Source organism: Taurulus bubalis (assembly GCF_910589615.1).
Source record: "Taurulus bubalis genome assembly, chromosome: 16".
Lineage (NCBI taxonomy): Eukaryota > Metazoa > Chordata > Actinopteri > Perciformes > Cottidae > Taurulus > Taurulus bubalis.
Window position 1 is genome coordinate 15,694,011 of NC_136604.1, and position 18,818 is coordinate 15,712,828.

Consider the following 18,818-nt stretch of genomic DNA (forward strand, 5'->3'; position numbering starts at 1 on the left):
TGTGACTGACTCATAAATATACATGAATGTCTATTTCGGAGTCAAGCATAATGTGCAGCTGTCAGTGAGTGAGCAGACTGGGTGTCATTCTGACAAAATGTACGAAGGATTTGACTTTTTTTGACTCTTTTTCTGTTTGTTCATCCATCAGCTGGTGGCTGAGGTGAGGCCCTTTCGGTGGAGCGAAACCATGTGGATTCTCTGGTCCTGCCTGACTCTGTTGGCGCTCAGCTTTGGATCATGTGACATGCTGACATCTGAGCAAGGTGAGTTTCCTCTGCTGGAGCTTTTTAAAATGTAACCTTCAGCAGTGGTTATGCATGGTAGAAAAATGTGAACTTCAGACAAAGGACTACATCTTGCTTTAAAATAATAAGTTCGGCACACTCTCATTTGCTTTCTTTCAGAGAGATAGATGAGAAGAAAGATACCACTCTCATATCTGTCCTTTAATGCCACATCCGGCTGCCAGTTAACTCATCATTGAATAGGAAAAAAAGTAAAACCATAACTTGTCATGTTTACACTTTGGTGTTTCTAGGGATTCAGCAAATGAGATGTATAACATGTTGCGTAATGAGCATTTGTGATGCTAGTAGACTGATTATTGCCGTCAAATGGAAACGAGGCGAGCTGTTTATCTCCAATCTAGGATTTACACTATAAGCTAACAAGCTGCAACTTTATATTTACTGTACACATATGGCAGAAAGAGCTATACTAAATTCCCAAAATGTTGCCATAGAAAAGGGCCCAGCTCATTGACTACAGTTCGCTTTTGCTGCTGGATGCTGGATAGACTAACTCATCTTCACTTCCCTGCAGCACGTCTGGAACCACGTGCCAAGCAATCGGTCCGCTCCTAAGGGGCACAGGTTTAGAATGGCCACGGGCAACGAAGGGCCACACCCTCTGACAACGGCGTATGCAGCTAATTACGGAAGTCAAGCAAAAGGCTCGTTCAAACGGGCACATGTTCCAAACTGGAACTGTACTTTTCATGTAAATGCTAAAAAGACAATAAAGTCCCCAAAACTTTCTCACAGTTATAACTGAGACATATCGTCATGCTTTGGAGCCACTCTGAGTTTGATGGAACCGTGTCTGCCTGTGTCTGTCTGTGTGTGCCAAAGGCTACAATGAAAACAGACTGTAGTTACAGCGTATGTGTGTTCTGAGCGAGTGGCTCTTGGTGGCAGAGCGGTGAGGCTGTGGCAAGGAGGCGTATGTGTTTACCATGTGCGGTTGTGTTCCTCTTCTTAAGCCATCAATCATTCTGAATTTCGGTGTGTAGAGATTTTCAGATGTCTATGTGCAGACACTGAAATAATAAGCGTCAGTTGATTTGTCTGTCGGTGTGTTAGAGAGAGTGCGTGTGAAGAAACCAAGAGATAGAGAGGTGCAGAACAATCTATTTCATATACCTAACTGTCATACTCCCTCACCACACTGTCAGTGTGTTGTCAGGGGCCAGCTCTGAGATATCACTTGGGGGGGGCAAGCAATTCTCCATAGCTTGTGGAGCTCTGTAGCGAGCTTTGTGAAGGGGGGGGTCCCTCTTGGGAGACCCAGAGCTTTTCAGATGAGACCGAGTCAGCTTGCAGCTCCCCTGAGTCATCTCTCCCAGTAGTGGGAAGAAAGTACTTTCTCAAGTGCAGCAATAACACTTTGTCACAGCAAGCACCCCCCCCCCACACACACACACACACACACAGACACACATTCCTCTGACTCATCCAAATCTCTACTCACTGGTGATTTGCTGACATTACAGCAGGGAAGCAGGTTTAAGTAAAACTGGTGTTGAGGAGTCGAGCTGGATGATTCCACTGCAGTTCTGCAGTGTTTCAGCCAGCGAGACGAGTCCCCATAGGTTCAATAAATTGCTGAGATTCCCTACCTTTGGGAAAGTGTTGCTGATGCGGGGTTTTGTGTGCACCACATACCCTACACAGTCTAAAGTAATTGATTTGTCTATTGATTTGTTTTCACTCAGTTTCCCTCCATCTGTGTCTGAGCTAAGTTGTATGTTTTCTGGTGGCAATGATTTGTAGTAGTAATACCCTCATTTGCAAAACAAAAAACAGTGGATTGCAGTAAAGTCATATTGAGAATACTACAGAGTGCATAAAAACAGGTGACAAATGTGGTCAGTCAAAAAGATGTTTTTAACTTAATATTGAACATTTTGACCTGACATGTAAGCAACCAGTTTCTTATAAAGTGTATGTTGTCCCTTTCTCACCCTCACTTACCAAAATATACGAACACACAGGTTGAGTAGTGTACAGCATGTACTCTCAGTCTAAATTGTTGTAGTGAAAAGCTTGTCAGTGTATGTCATAAGTCTAGTCTGTGTGAGCTTGTGAGAGTGTATTAAATGTGGGCCAGAGGCCTTCAAAGGGGAAAATGAGTGAGCTCATCCCTCTAAAGTGCAGTGTTTTAAGTCTTTCCACTCCGCTGTGCTGTAGTTTTATCTCTGGAAAAAACAGGAATGTTTTCTCTTGTCTGTCTGATTTGGCCGGTAAGACGTGAGAAAAACCCTCTCACCCTCTGGATTATAAAAAAATAGAAAGGAGGGATTGAGACAGTCAGTTTGTAATTTTAGCCACACTTTGAGTTTACACTGGCTACATTGAATCATTGTGTTGAATCATCAACTACACCACCCAGCATGCACTTCTCCTCCCATATAGTGCATTTGTTTATTAGTTGTGGGACTTGTTTTCTGACTTTCTGCTGATCAGCAGCCTAGTCCAATTATCTATGAAAGCCACATTGTAAAGCACATTCAATAACTACCATACCCTCTCTTATTGCAAACCACACATCACACACTCTGTGAGCACACTTGTGCCCTCTCTTCCCTAATGAAAGGGCTCTGCAACTGTATTAAAACTCAGGGGCAGTTGGTTTCAGTAGACCCTGGCCACAACAAGGCACTGTTAAATGAGGCCATACATATCTTGCAAGATGCACAATGCAAGGAAGGTCACACATCACTTATTTTAGCTGGGAAATTGCAATGGGGCAGCTTATGTTGAGTGGTTATTTGTCATAATGCATGCTCGAGTGGGAGACTTTTTGCCTGTGGACGAAGTAATCTTCTTATTGATGCCTTAACATAATCAAATCATCCATGTTTGCCCTTGTCTGCCACCTTACACTTGTACACTCTCCAAGTGAAGTGTAAGTCTCTCTCATCAAAATGCAGGGTTTCACTTCTGTAAAGACCCAAAATGTCTTGAATTTGTATCTTTGGCAAGGTGGAAACTTGGGAACTCTCACAGCAGCGTACTGCATGACTGCCAGTGTAGTATCATTACCTGCTCTGGCAAGAATCAAAGACAACCCATCAAAGAGGAAGTGAACCCAGCCAAGACCATCCAATCTCTTTAAGGCTACATGCAAGCTGGTAGCAGGATCCTGGAGTGGCACTCATACTATGTACTAATTAGCCTGTCAACAAGCAAACACTTTCCTTTGATCACAGCTTGAGAGGAAATGGGGTTCAAGTTCTGCAGTATGTTCTCTGCCAAACTGCCAAATGCCAGAGTACGCAACAGTCCACTAAAATAGCATCCATCCGTTGAGTTGTGTAGAAATAGCTTGTGTATCCCATGAAAGCGAGCAAAAGTCTCTTGCAAGTGAACACAACATTGAACTTGATTCACAGCTTTAAAAGTGGTAACACATATTTAAACGTTGTTTACCGATGAGATTTACCCACATGCAAATCTGGTTTTGACATCTTCAGTTATGCTTAATCAGCTGAAAATGCATGTCAAATCTACAGTAATTCATATTTTTGTATCAGTAATGGATGAAGTGGCTGCGTATAATGTGAACGGGGTTGCTCGTAGTGACGAACCTTGCAGATAATTATCACCCAACTGCAGTTTCTCTCAGCTCGATGGTACTTTGAATGTTTTACAGCTCATTGTTTTGGTTATATGACCACAAAATTCACTATTTTCATTTCAATCCCACATCTTGCAGCGGTTTGCAATAAAACAGTTCTGACAAACCCACTGTAGGCTTCAACACCAAACAACAAAGTTATCAACTAGCTGGACCGAAACAGCTGAAAAACAAGATTAAATCAGGTGGCCAGAAACTCAAATACCAATGAATGCTAGTATTTCCTCGTGTCTTCTGGATCTGTAAATAGAAAATGTTTGCTAACACATTTGTCATATCAACTTTATGAGGTGGTGATATGTCAATGTTGTGTTTACATCTTGATGCTTTGCTACATTTAATAACACACACGGCTACTTTCTTCTCTGCACCGATGATCGGCAAACAGTTTATCTGCTTAAAGCTCGTCTCTCTCTCTCTCTCTCTCTCTCTCTCTCGACCACACTCTTGCTACACACATTACGCTACTTTTCCACAATCGACATAAGGCGTGGTGAAAAGAATTGGGGTGCACCGTAATTATGTAAAGCATGCTCAGACTTATGCAGGTTGAGCCAGGTCATACAATGTAGAGCAGTTGAGAAACCGAGCCTGAAATGTCCGAAAAAGACCACTGGTGAGACAACGTTCTCTTTAGGTTAAAAACCAGCTAATGTAACAGTTTCACCGTCCTTTCTGCTTTGTTGTCTGTCAAAAAACAAAAAGGTAGATCTCACCATCTCTTGATTTAAGCTCTTGATGTATGTGTGATTATGTATGTCTTTTTGTTTTTAAGTAAGCAGGGTCTTTGTGAGGCTGCAGTGTGCATGTTTCAGGATGGACCCGTCAAGTTAAAAAAAACAGTGTGTGTGTGTGTGTGTGTGTGTGTGAGAGAGAGAGAGAAAAAGAGAGAGAGAGCCAGAGTAAACAAAAAAAAGGATGTACTTTCAGACAAGAGTATCAGAGGGGCTCAGAACACTGCTTGATATTTCCTGTATCTGTTACTTTGTTCACAAGTCACATTCAATTCATAGCATTTCTTCACGGTTCATCTCAAGTTTCTCTTAACATACTACAACACCACTGTTTGACATCTCTTATCCGCGGCATGATTTGTACTCGACAAGCAACAAGAGAGCGGCACACTGCGCAGGCAGGCTGAAATGTGAGTTTTGAGAAAGAGTTTTTGTTTTGAAACCAAGATGAGCCGAAGCTGCAGGGCGTTAACTGATGAACTTTATAGGAGTTGATGAAGTGCTGCAAGTGATTCAATTCTTTCTTGAGCCGGCCTGCGTGAAATTGAATTTCTAGCTCTTAATTAAAGTCACTTGTGATATTATTTAAGCAATTATATTAGGCTCTTTCCCTTTGTTATGTGACTTACAGTCTGGATGAAGTTGAATTGTGGTTGGAAACATAGACAGTGTGTTGTTGTTGCATGCTGTGCACTCGCCGTTTCATCAAAAAGACGTTCTCAACAACTCACACCATGTGTTACGGCGTCCAGGCGAGGCAAAAGGAAGGTATTTACTTGACAAAGTAACAAAACCGATACAAACTCTACAGTCACAGGAGATGCACACTAGGGTTCTAGCAGGAAAGAAAGACAATCTGGCACAGAGAACAAGGAGTTGACACAGACTAAATGCACATGGGAAGGCAGGCAACGAGGCACAGGTGGAAACAATGAGGGCGGGGCTTGCAATCAAGCAGGGCTGTAGTGAAGACTAACTTAATAGAGTTCAAGTCAAGACCAAGTGCCGTTAAATCAGATTCAAGACCAGAGCAAATCTATTTCTCTCCAATGTTATTAATTAATCCTCTACTCTCCTGCGTAACAGCACACACAGCTTGGATAACAGCTCATTTTGGTTCATGCAGGCCACATGCATAGTAAATAATAGACGAGTTGTGACAAAGGTATTTATCTAATCTATCCAAGTAAATTACTCTCTCATAAAACGTATAGTTTGCATTACTCGTTAATACTCATCCCTCATACTCATTAGAGATGTTCTGATAGCAGTGGATCAAAGCCACTAATTAACTCCAGGCAGCCCAAAAAGATCCCATTGTGGGGCGGTCCCAGCAGCACACCACAGCGGGAAAGACCTCTGGAAGAAATAAAAAATGGATGGTCGGCATTTTACGTTTTAAAACTTTGTGCCAGTATGCACTCTAAGATTCCACTTGCTGGACTAAGTTTGAATCTATTCATGCATTTTTATTTCTAAACGGTGACTGAGATTAGCACTGTGACTGTCCATGGAGTTTTAATGTTCATGTCAGCGACTGGAAAAACTTTTCGTTGGATGATTGGTAAAATGTTCCCAGTCATCAAATCCATCGGTAAATGCAGCTTCTTTTTTAACTGAACAATAGCAGAAATAACTGAACAGAGACGGCAGACGGCAGGTATACTAACCGACCTCTCTCGAGGGTTCCTTCATTTAGTTTTTCCCTGAAGAAACATTACTTATGTAAGCTTTAGGTAGTGTCTCCATATTTTGTCAGTGATGAAGAAAAATATTTGTACAGGATTTGTTTGATTAAAAAATAGTCTAGCATTATGTCATCCATTTTGTTCAACTTCGCAGGGTCAAACCAGAAATGTCTGTGTTTTAAAAATAAGCAATGAATATGTTACCAATGGGGGGAAAAAGTGTTATATATATATTCAAAAATATATAATGTAGCATGCATAAAATAACGTTAATCATATATTTTAAAACAATTGATTTACAGTTGATTTTCTTTACCCTTCTGTCTGGGCCCCCTAGTGGCAAGGAGCTCCGATGCATGTGCCAAGAAGGCCTCTGCATAGATCCTGCTCTGCGTCTGCAGCTTATGTTAGAGCCACAAAAAAAATCTGTTTAACCAAGTTATTTTACCTTTTTATGTCTTTTTGTTGATAAAAGATTCAGCATTGTACCAGGGTAAATGCAAATGTCTAGCCTTCGGCTTTGGCAGAAAGTACACAGTAATGATTTAGAATCATTCTGACAGCAGCACAGTTCAAAGACAATTATTTCTGGTTAATGCAGGTTTCCACCTGCTCCCAAATTCTTTGCAGGCATAGTAAAAAAAAAAAAGAGAATATACATACTTTATGAAAAACTGTGCCTGTAGAACGTCTTGCTCGGGGCCTTGGTCCTTGGCCCCAAAGAGATCAATTAGGATCGGAGTGATTCACAGGGTTTTGTCTACCTGTAAAAGTACAGTCTTTTCCTGCACATCTCACATCTTCCCTCTGTAGTGAGGCAGGCTGCTCTGACAGGCAACACTTTTCTCTGTAACCTCCCCTGACAGGGTGAGAACATATCCATCACACAGAGGCTACCGTGACAGACAAGCTGGGTGCAAGACAACCTGTCAGACCGGGCTGTGTTCCTCTCCCCCCCAGCTTTACCCTCATTTCATTGCACTCTTTGTGTTTTACACTCTTAACTCTTTCAACCCCATCAACTCCACTCAACTTCTCTTTCTTCCAGATCAATATTTATTTTTCTCATGCATGTTTGCAGTTGCTTCTTCTCGCTTACACAAAACTTTACAGTAAGTGTAAACGATAACATTTAAAGTTACTTCTCCAAAGACTGACGTGCTCTTCTTGACATTTCATGAATGCTAGAGTAGTCGTACATGTCAGACTTTTTGCTGTTTACATCCCTGATTCACCCTTTGCGTCATCTATTTGTCTCCACAGATGATCAATGTCCATTCTTGCAAGTGGAAGAGTGGAAGTTTCCTCAGACGGCCAGGGACAATATCACAGGTGAAAAGACGAGCTGACAGACATATTTTTCTCAAAGTTTTTTTTGTGTGGGTGCTGATGAATCTCATTTGTTGCCAGGTTTTAATCTGGTGAGGCGATTCTCCCTGCTCAAGAGCAAAGATGTCAAAAAGATCCGCAACCCTCGAGGACCGGTCATCCTCCGCCTGGGCAAAACGGCCCTCCTTCAGCCCACTGAGTACGTTTCCACTAACCCCCCTTGCCGCTTGCTCATTTGACAGCTGCCGATAGAAAAGCACATCTCCCGCAGGCACATTGTGGACAGCTTCAGGTGGGAGATAATGTATTATGGGATGTGACATAAAGCACATTTTCACCTTTTTGTAGGCCTATGTCAACATGCTCTGAACAACGAAATATACAGAGAGACTGAATGCCCTTCGGCTAAGTAGCCTCTGAACTCTCACTCAACTTATCAGTGCTGTCCAATGGCTGTTGAGTGAAAAGCAGGCGTTTGGCATACTGTACAGCACGGGTCAATCTCTGATTGCATTTCCAGAAATACCACCGACACTGGCTTGTAAAACTGAACTCTCAACAACCTTTTGGTTTTCCGGTTGTGACCGCATACATAGTTATTGTAACTAGTTTTCGCATGAATTGTCTGGATTTTTTTTGCTCGAGCGCAAACTATAGGAGCGATGCCTTAATTGGTAGGCATGGTGCACTTGCCAGTAAAGGAGTTACAAGGATATGAATTTTATAGCATCATCGTAGAGCCGTTGCTTGTTCTGAGCTTGTTTCTGGGCAAAGAGAGCAGCAGCCATAAAATCCACCAGAGCATGGTGTCCCTGTACAACATTATTCTGCAGTATGACATGGTGTAGTTATACTTTCCTGAGTTTTCATTTTTGTTATTTCACAGTACTTTGTTGTAGATTTGGTTTGCAATTGTGTGACAAGTGTTTATTAGTTCTATGTGCTGGTTGTTTTTTCCAGTCCTCCTTTTTTTTCTTTTTCAGTTCTTGCAAACTATAGCAGGTTTTTCAGACGGCTGAGCCTCTTTTTACCCACCGATAAAGCAGTTTTTTAGAACTCGCCAATTGGGTCAGCCCAGAGTATTTTATCACTTTGTCCAGCACTGTGAGCTCCACTTGCCTGAAAGCCCGACAAATCTATCTACAAAACACTCTTTTTCGGAAGAGACATTTTGTTCTAAAAGTGTCACATATATTGTTTTGTCACAGGCTTAGAGAGTACTTGTCCTGAGGAGGGGGGGGGGGGAGACACTAAAAAAATATCACTTCTCAGAAAATCAGCATCTTTGGAGCCAAATCCAAGAATTATTTTCTGTGCCTCTAACCATACAGAGAGAGGGCATCCTCTAACGGGTTTGGATTTTGTGATGGTGCAGCATTTATTGAAAGATGCCATTGAGAACTCTGCTGTCAGTTTTATCATTGAAGAAGGTTACCTGGGTGACTTCATTTTAATCAATGTTAGCATATCAGCCAGCTGCCTTTCATTGTGCTTCTCTCTATACATGGAACTCCCTGTCTCCTATACATGTTCCTCAAAATGATTAAACAAAATTAGAGGAGATTCTTGCTTTTTTTAATTTTGCATACACTTATTTTCTTTTGCCTTCTTGCCTCACTGAAAAGTAGATCCAAATCCACCTGAATTCATTCGTCATAATGTTCCTTTTTTATACTTTATTTGCATTATTTATTTTTTTACTTTTGCCTTCTCTAATTGCATTACATAAAGGCTTCAGGCACTAACTCTCAGGTCTGTTGCATGCCTTTTTCCTCTCACTGTGCGTGTGCGCAAGAGTGTGTGTGTGTGTGTGTGTGTGTGTGTGTGTGTGTGTGTGTGTGTGTGTGTGTGTGTGTGTGTGTGTGTGTGCTCGTGTGTGTGCTTATGTGTGGTGCTAATGCATTTTCTTCCCCCAGTCTGAGAGTATATACTGTATAGATTTCTCAAGCTGTATCCGACATGGCTCCCATCCACCACAGACTCCCCGTTGCTCAAGCAGCTTTTTAATTCATTGCCGGTTAGGTTGACTGAAGTGCAAGACGTGTGTGTGTGTATGGTAATTGGAAAGCAGCGTTTTGCTTTGTATCATAGGCTAATCCATTCAGCTAATCCAAGCTAACACAGATGAGTGGCAGTCAGATGAAGCTACTTGTCTCTCGCCTCTCTCAGTTGTCTGCAGACAGTGAAATGGGCACCAGTCACAGCTGGTCATATGCATTTTAATTTCTGCAAAATGTGATTGCTTTGGGCCGGTTTCTTTTATGCGACCACAGTGTGTAGAAGTGATGGGAAGACATTCTGTGATAGTATGGCATGAGGCCACAATATGTATGACGGTATCAAAATGCATTTGATGAATGTAACATGTTTTATCACATAGCAAAAGTGGTACAGATCCACGTATCTTTTTTACACATTAAGCATTTTGCTGCTGGAATTGCTCGATAAGGACAACTGTACGATTGTTTTTTTATTGAAAGATCAACAATTAAATGCAACCCAAGATAATGAGTGCAGAGGTGTTGACGCTGCTGCTCTTAAAATGTCTCTGTGACCATGGAAGGATCATAAATGAGCAAAGGTGTAGGAGAGGAATAAAAGAAAAGCTTTAGAAAGGAATCGTGATTTCAATTTTTAGAGAGCAAATGCAAAATACAGATTCGGAATATGAGTCAATGATGAGAGGGTCATGTACTTTTACAAAAATATTTCACCTTACATCATCACATCCACCAAAATCATCAAGTAACTACAAAACATCCGAAACTCAGCTGCCCATCCGCTCTCCCACTCCCGCACCAAAGATCACATCGCCCCAGACCTTCTTACGGTTATGTCATCTCTTTATATTGTACTTGCTTTTATTGTTTAACAGTTTTTACCATGTAAAGTGCCTTTGAGTACCTTTTCTAAAGCGCAACACAAATAAAATATATTATTATTTGTATTATTATTATCAGCAGAAGAGGGATGATTTCTAGTGTGACTAATGTTTTATTTGTGGTACAGCAAGCCTGTCCAGATTCCATGCAGTAGCCAAACCAAATAAGGCTGTGATTTTGTAGAATTTATATCAACCTTTATTGAGCTGGAGAATGTTATGGCCGTAGTTATGGCCGTAGTTTTCAGCAGCTAAACTGCATCTGTGCAGATGGGCGCGCAGGAACACAATGTCATGCTATTTCCTCCAGGGACTGCAATGGCAGTCTGTCATTCGGTTGGTCTGTTGGTTAGCTGTACCAAACATCTCAACAGATACAGTGTATTAGTTGGATTGCATGACCACGTTTTACCGCCATTCATGGTCTGCAGACGATACTAATAAATGACTTGTCCTGCAGCACTACCTGCAGGCAGCTTTGCAATAAATTATCTGACAACTGTCAAATGGACTGATGTGAAATTGTGTACAGATTAACGCCCAGTGGATTAATTTATGTTTCACCAATTATCAAATGGTGACATACAACATGCTACATAAATACGGTGAATATTGTAAACATTTAACTGGCCAAACATCAGCATGTTAACATTGTCATACTAACCAAGTTAGAAGACTGACATTAGCATTGAGCTCAAAGCAGCATTTTGCTTATATTTATGTACGTATGTACTTCTGTCTCCACAGTTATTTTTCTTCCTAACGTTGTATACATATTGTTTAGAATACAAACAATAGAAGATAGCCAAAGGGGGAAAAAAAACAACTTAAAACCGCATTTGGCCAGTACAACTTCCTTTTCAGCTCTGTTTACAAAGTCAGCTCCTACCTGTTGGAAATTCCTTTCAGTGAGGTGTGCATAAGACATTCAGGGATAGAAACCTTTCCACTGAAAGCAATTGATTCCAGCTCAGTTAGAACCTGGTACAAGGGTGCTTATACACCTCTCCAGGTGATATTCCCATCCAAAGATCTGCTTTTTCAACATTAGAGTTCCTCTCCCCATCTTCCCCTGTGTTTCTCTGGCTTGCACTGACTTTCCTCTACCGCTCTCTTTCTCTTTTTTTTTTAAACAACTAAAAACCAAGAGGAGCAGAAGTAACTTTCTTTCAGAGTTGGGAAAGGCTAGATCTGAATCTGTCTGGCCCATACTGACTGAGTGATTTATCTCCCCACTGCATGTTTGTGTATACTGTAGGCGTGTGTGTGTGTTTGTGAGTTTTCTTTTCGTTTTATTCTCCAGAACTCTGAATGTAAAAGGCTATGGTGAATACTTTTAACTTAAAAGTCAATACTCTGTGAGTGGTTTTGTGCCCTGCAGCCCATGTCACTAATCGACAGCAAAACAATCTCTACTCTCTACATCAGTTTCTCTCTTTCTTTGTCTTTCTCTCTGTCTGTCTCTCTCACGCACACTCTATTTCCATCTCTACCTACATACTGTTCCGTGCATGAGTTGAAGGGGACATGTCACTAAAAACTCACTTTTTTAATGCTTGCACAGGTCCATTTGAGTATCTGGAGTGCCTACTAGCGCACACACTGTGCAATAAGACAACACAATCCTTTTCTTTCTTTTTTGTGGGTGGCCTAGATTAACAAGCCGATCATATTTTACTCCCCTTCCCATGTCACATACAGGTTCATTAGAATATCACTCCCCCATCTGATTATCTCCCCTCACAGCTTGAGAACTATACTTTTGCAAAGTTGTGCCATATTTTTCTCGTCAGCCAATCAGAGCAGACTGGTCTTAAAGAAACAGGCACCAAAACAGAACGTTTCAGACAGAAGCTGACAACAGGTAAATTCAGACAGACAATATGACAAAGATTAGGTGATTTTTGATAATTAAATCATATAAACATGCTCTAGTAAAACCCTGAATATGTGTATGAACCTGAAAATGAACATGATATGCTCCTTTAATATCAAACTCGTGAATTTTCCTATTTTATGTAAAAAATGTATTTGTCCCACACCACACTTATCTCCTCCCTCTCTGCAGGTCTCCAGGTTGAATGTGTTTTCTTCATCACTTTTTTTTCCTACTCATCCTCTTTGTTTTGATGTCCTGTAGTTGGCTGTTTTCCCTTGGATCATCCCTTAGTCATAAATCACTGTCACCCCACTTCTAGAAGCGGGAAACCAGCTGCCAGCCTCAACAATTGTGTGTGTTTGTGTGCGTGTGTGCGTGTGTGCGTGTGTGTGTGTGTGTGTGTGTGCGTGTGCAAAGAGAGCGAGCAAGTGAGGATATTTCACCATCTCAGTGAGCATGCATTTCACATGACATGTTTGTGAACCCTTCATCTCTCAATACATCTACACACATCCATGCAGTGAATATTTGTGTGTGCGTATTTGTGTGCTTAGATGCCCTTGAACAAGACTGAGGGATGAGGCTGGCTAGACTGCATCTGCTAATGCTAAAGGGCTTACAGTACACATAGCAAACAAATGTGGGGAGAAATGCCAAAAAAAGAATCAGGGTGGTGGCACAGAAGAAGCTGACATTGGAAACGGATTACTTTGCCATTGTACTCAGGAGGACATCAAAGACTGACATTTTAATTCAAAAGTTTTCCTAATTTGTCAAATTCTTAATTGCATGTGATATTAGCTCCCTGCCTGGCTACCAACTGTGTTTGTCAAGTGTGATAGACACTTCATTTTTCCCGAGTGAAATTAGTTTTCACAGCTTGCATATTCACATGTCAAATAAAAAAATGTACAAATATACACAATATACCTGGACACTGACACATCTGCACATAGCCATTCATGCTCCTGCACCATGCTCAACACAAACGGTACAGACACAGTGATTACATTTGAAAGAAACATGCCTTGCATTGTTCATCTATAAATACATTAAGATACACATTCATGTTTTATTAAGGGCTGCAAGTCCTCCTATCTATAAATAGAATGCATTGAAATAAAGAGTGGATTAAGGAGGTTGGTCCGGTGTCATTTGCCTGGTTAATACCGACTGTGTTGAAACTCTATGCTACCAGCTTGTAACACAGACTAGATGTTAAAATGTGTAATCTCCAAACCAAGATAAGCCTTAACATCATCAGGAGTTCCACAGAAACCTTCATGTAATTGGCATCACTGAATGGAGGAGTGACGTGTCCCTGTTGCTTCTGATTTGCTGTCTTCCAGTCAGGTGTTTCCTCACGGCCTTCCTGAGGAGTTCACCCTCAGCTTCACTCTGGTGTTAAAGAAGGCTGCCCTGAGAGACACCATCTACCTCTTCCAGATATCTGATCAGCAGGGATACCCCCAGGTGCAACTCACTCTTCTTCCCTGATTGCCGGTTGTATGCATTCCTGCATCCTTTTGCTCCGCCTCCATTTCCTCCATCACTTTACCTTCCCTCCCTCCCTTGATCTCTTACCTTTAAATTCATCACACCTCGTGTCTACTCACTCCTCCTGTCTCTCATCTACCTTTTGCATAGTCATCCACTTTCCCCTTCGATTTATTTTCTCTCGTGACACCTTTTCAATTCACTCCCCCTTTTCATTCCACGCGTCTTTTGTCCTCTCTTTATTTTTCACCGGATCCCCTCCCTCTCTCGCTCCCCGTCTCTCCATTGCTCTTCCCTCCATCATCATATTCTGCTCTCCTATCTCATTCACCTTCATTGTTATTCATGTGTGTTCCATGATGAAGCACTGGAGTCCCTCAGAGTCCCCATAATCACCAAGAGTCGAGGCCAGATTTAAATACTCAATGTGTATGATGGATGAAGGCCAAGTCTCCTCATTAGGAGTGATTGATTGGCTGTACTGCCTGCGTGTGTAATTAATATGTTTTCCCCTTTACCTCATCCCTGCGATTGTGTTCTACAGCTGTGTTAGGTGATCGCAGGATGTACATCTCACTCTTTGTGGAAACCAGTACCAGTCAGACATATGTAGATACAGTTAATGTTGTGTGTGCATTGGCATATTAACACGTGTCTAATTAGCGCTTGTGTTGAAACCCAGCTCTCTGTAGACTTCAATGGCCTCGATGGCACCCTGTCCCTTCGTGCCAGTGCCGTAGACCCCGCAGCTGACCCGGTGAGCTGCATTTTCACCGGGGAGGGGGTGGAGGCCCTGATGGACTTGAGCTGGCACAAGGTGGCCCTCAGCGTGCAACGCGAAGCCGCCTCCCTCTCTGTGGATTGCAACTCCCTTGAGACCAAACCGCTGGAGCCCCGTGGAGTTCTGCCCATTGACGGACACACTTTTCTGGGCATTCGGGCTTCGGATGCTGGGCCTGTGCAGGTATGGATCTATGTGGGGAAGAAAACACTGAGATGAGAGGAGAATCTCTAGCGGGCTTTTGATCAAGTATGCAGTGTGGGACTGCCCTTGGCTCTTGAAGAGCTTTTGATCTAGTCTAAGCTGTGTAATGTAAATGTCATCTCAACTTACGATTTGAAAGTGTGGTGACCTTTAGTCCTTCTCTGTGTGAAGAACAAACTGTAACTTGTCCATTTTAAAAGTGTTTTGAATTCACCACTGGGCCATTGAGAATGGGTTGTATTGATGTGCTGCATAATACCATTCAATACATTTCTCGGTATTGACCATTTTTGATAACAAACCAGGCATTTCCCAGAACCCCCTTGTTGGACATGGACAGAGTAAAATAGTTATCATGAACCAACCACCCATAAAGGCCCTAGAGCTGAAATCAATCCTTCTCTTCATGCATGTTATGTGTATAGTCACGTTTGTGTGGGTGCTTTTTAAAACATCGGCTATGCCCCTGAAGTGCTGTTTCCTTTGAGGCAATCTCATTCAGTACTGATTACAAAAGCGTGTGGACTACCTGGGAGAATGTGCTTGAAGTGAGCCAGGACTATTAATGCTGAATAGATCCAGTAATCCAGGCATTTAGTTTGACGATCAATTAACCAGCCTAGTTAGAAAGCAGGCAGGGTAATTTGTGTTCAAACACACACACACACACACACACACACACACACACACAGACACACACACACACACACACACACACACGTGTGTAAATCTTTAGACAAAGTGCTTTCCTAATACTTTATATACATGTGAATTTAATTGGCTTACAGCCTTGCTCACTACCTAATTTAAAATGTATTTACATTATAAAAACGAACAACAGAGGACGTACGGATACCTTCTTGTTAAATATATCAATCTCTTTCTCTCCCTCACCTTAGATGGACGTTCAGCAGGTGATGCTGTATTGTGACCCGTCCCTCGCCATTCAGGAAGCTTGCTGTGAAATACCTGGAGCCCGGGTGAGTGTGGCAACCATCATTAAAGGATAAACAATGATTAACAGTACCAATGAATGTGTGCCGAGTGGAGACTTTTCACACCTGCTCTACACTGAATTATCTGAATTATCTCCTGCATTGTCCTATATAATCCAAAAGGATGAACCTGGGATTTAAAGGACAAGTTGAACATTTTGGGATTTATAGATATTAAATTATCGGTGGTCAGAAAGATGATCAAAACATAGGTTTTGATATGCAGGGAGGTCCCTTACTAGATAGGACTCAATCCATCACTTGACTTCGACAGACTTTTTCATTTCTGTGGAAGCCTGTTCGTAAACAAAATATCCTCCAGAAGCTTTTTTTTAAATAGGACATTATGTATACAAATTGACTTGAGCTTAGAGTAATTCCATTGTATGCAATTCTGTTACAAACTGCGTTTTGCCAATGTTGTTTGTACTCCTACAGTGTGACTACAAGCCGAATAGAAGTATCACTTTCTTTCTTTTTTCAGCCTCAGAAATACAATTTTCTTCAGGATTTCTGTTTTTTTCTCTTTCTTTCTCTTGACTATTTACCTCTCCTCTTGATGTGTATTATGTAGTTATTGTTTGCAGGCTTCAGAGAAGTAGAAAACAGATTCATTGGACCTAAATACAACAGCATGTTTCTGTTAGACAGAAAAACAGAGCGAGTGATTCCTCACTTCAGGTATGGGAAGAACTGCAAACAGCCAGTTCTTAGGTTTATTTATAAGGTGAAGGTATTTTTGTGCTCAGCCAACTTTTTGTCAGAATTCTCCAGGGTGCCTGTGCTCGTGTGTCTGTGCGTGCATGTGTGTCTTCTTCATTACCAAATGCATTTTTTGAAGAGAGATACAAATACGGTGAGAAGTTCCCTCAGAAGTTTGAAACTGAGGAATGAATGCCGTAGAATTGTTGATTAGAGGTTTTGAAGAAGGAAACCTCTTCTGCTTTGCTCAAGGCATTTGTGCTGCAGGGCTCCCTGCAAGCAGTGTTTAAGTTTGAAATGAAAAGTGGAGGAGCGCGTGTGCACCTCTGCACTGTCGGCACTCACTCGCATGCTCACACGTCCATGAAGCCAGTAGCTTCTTAAAACACAAAGCACAGATAGAACTGCTCGTTGTCAATTGTTCTGACATTGTGGTCTGACTGCGACAGTGCGTACGACATTACGCGGAACAGAAATGAGACATTTGAGCTCAATAGCACTGTGTTAATGATTGTCTGGTTCTGTTCATCACACCATTAATTATATGCCATTATTTGGATTGAGCCGCTAGCATGGCCATAGACTCTTAGTCTTGTTTTATGTCACAATTTGACAGTTTCCATTATTCCTTGAATAAAAATGTATCTTGCAATATTACAAATATTGGAATATACAGTAAAGCATGAGGCTAAATCAAGAAATATTTAACTATTGTACCTCAGGTTTGGTTTTTACATCCGGCTCAGAGTAGAGTTGCAGGATTTAGGTGGAAAATCACTGTTCTTTTATCCTGTCTTAACGCATGTTGTATATTTGCAGTGCCCACCAGACGCTTCCAAGAGCCGCCGTGCTGCAGAGAACGACCTGTTGGAGAACACGTTTAATCAGGTAAATCAACAAATGCACACAGACATTTTACCAATGCAAAACACATGTGGTCACACACAAACTCAGTATACAAACATATAATTACACAATTACTCCGAAAATACTGTTCAGTTTAGTTAAGTCTGCTGGTAGCGTAGAAAGCATGACAAATAGAGCCTTAAGTGACACATGGGTGGCGTTTTTTAAACAAATGTCCATGGTGTCTTTTTAATGCTGCCTGATACATGAAGTTCGACCAGTATAACTTAAAAGCAATTTATGTTTTGTTTCCACAGCCGCTTCTTTCATTATTCATATTAATGGGATCTATATCCAATTATCTATTCATTACGGCCTGTTGTTTATCTTGTGGAGAGCTGGTGTTAACTTAGAGCTCTGGCAGACTTGGGACACAGTAATCAATCCCTAAGGTGCTTTCAGCCAGACACGGTTACAATAACTCTCTCTCTGTTTTTATTTCTCTCTCTTTCTCTCTTACCTGTCATTCTTTCTCACTTTCTATCAGTTGCACACTGACTGTTTTGACACGTGTGCATTATGATGTTTAGCCTCATAGTCCAATATTCCGTGCCTGGTAATGTTCCCACCATCTTCCTTACAGATGTGGATGCAGCCCAGACTTGTTTCTGTACTCATTTTCCATTGTTATATCTATGCCATCTTCTTTAACTTTTGCCCTATTTCCCAACATGCTCATACATGCACAGACTAACTTCAGTGTTTTCTATGTTTATCTGTATGTTCGCTTTGTACACAGTATATGACAAACGTAATCCCGAATTCCAGTGTGCAGGCCAGATGTTACTGAGCCAAAGCACTGCTTTGATTAAACTAAGCCTCACTGAGTGACAGCGTATTCAACTCTGCATACGTGGGATGTTAGGTGTTCTGTATATGGAAAGAGTGATGGACATTATTGGTAGTGAGAGCAGGGTAAGCGGGGGTCAGCTTTTGGTAAAATAGCATTTATGTGGATGTATATGCCTTTGTTAACCCAGTGACATACATTACTCTCCCTTTTTCTCCTTAAGTAGCCTGAAAGGTTTTGCACATGAAAGCCTTTTTACAGGTCTTGAGGACTACTGCATATGGAAAAGAAAGTTGTATTAACCCTTTTGTGGCTCCATAAGTCGCATATATTGTGATGAAGAAGTGATGTCACTGGAATCACGGTCGGTTGGGTCTGAAGACTACTAAAATGAAGCCCGCTTCTCATCTCTGCTTGAGGCTGCTCGAGGCTACTTTAACTAGCATATCACACCTGTATCTCATTGAATGGTTATTGGTCGAGTTTCATTTTGGGTAAAGTAGGCGAAGAA

General features: G+C 41.6%; 1 protein-coding gene across 1 annotated transcript in view; it reads left to right on the forward strand.

Annotated features, from left to right (window-relative positions):
* Positions 1-190: 190 nt before the first annotated feature.
* The window catches only part of col16a1 (collagen, type XVI, alpha 1), a gene marked incomplete at its 5' end in the record, with an annotated part of 52,216 nt that continues 33,588 nt past the window's right edge, over positions 191-18,818 (forward strand). Inside the window, 7 exons of the mRNA XM_079231880.1 lie at positions 191-266; positions 7,607-7,675; positions 7,754-7,871; positions 13,782-13,905; positions 14,612-14,893; positions 15,814-15,894; positions 17,431-17,499. Of these exons, the coding sequence (XP_079088006.1) occupies positions 191-266; positions 7,607-7,675; positions 7,754-7,871; positions 13,782-13,905; positions 14,612-14,893; positions 15,814-15,894; positions 17,431-17,499 (819 nt within the window). The remainder of the gene's footprint in view (positions 267-7,606; positions 7,676-7,753; positions 7,872-13,781; positions 13,906-14,611; positions 14,894-15,813; positions 15,895-17,430; positions 17,500-18,818) is intronic.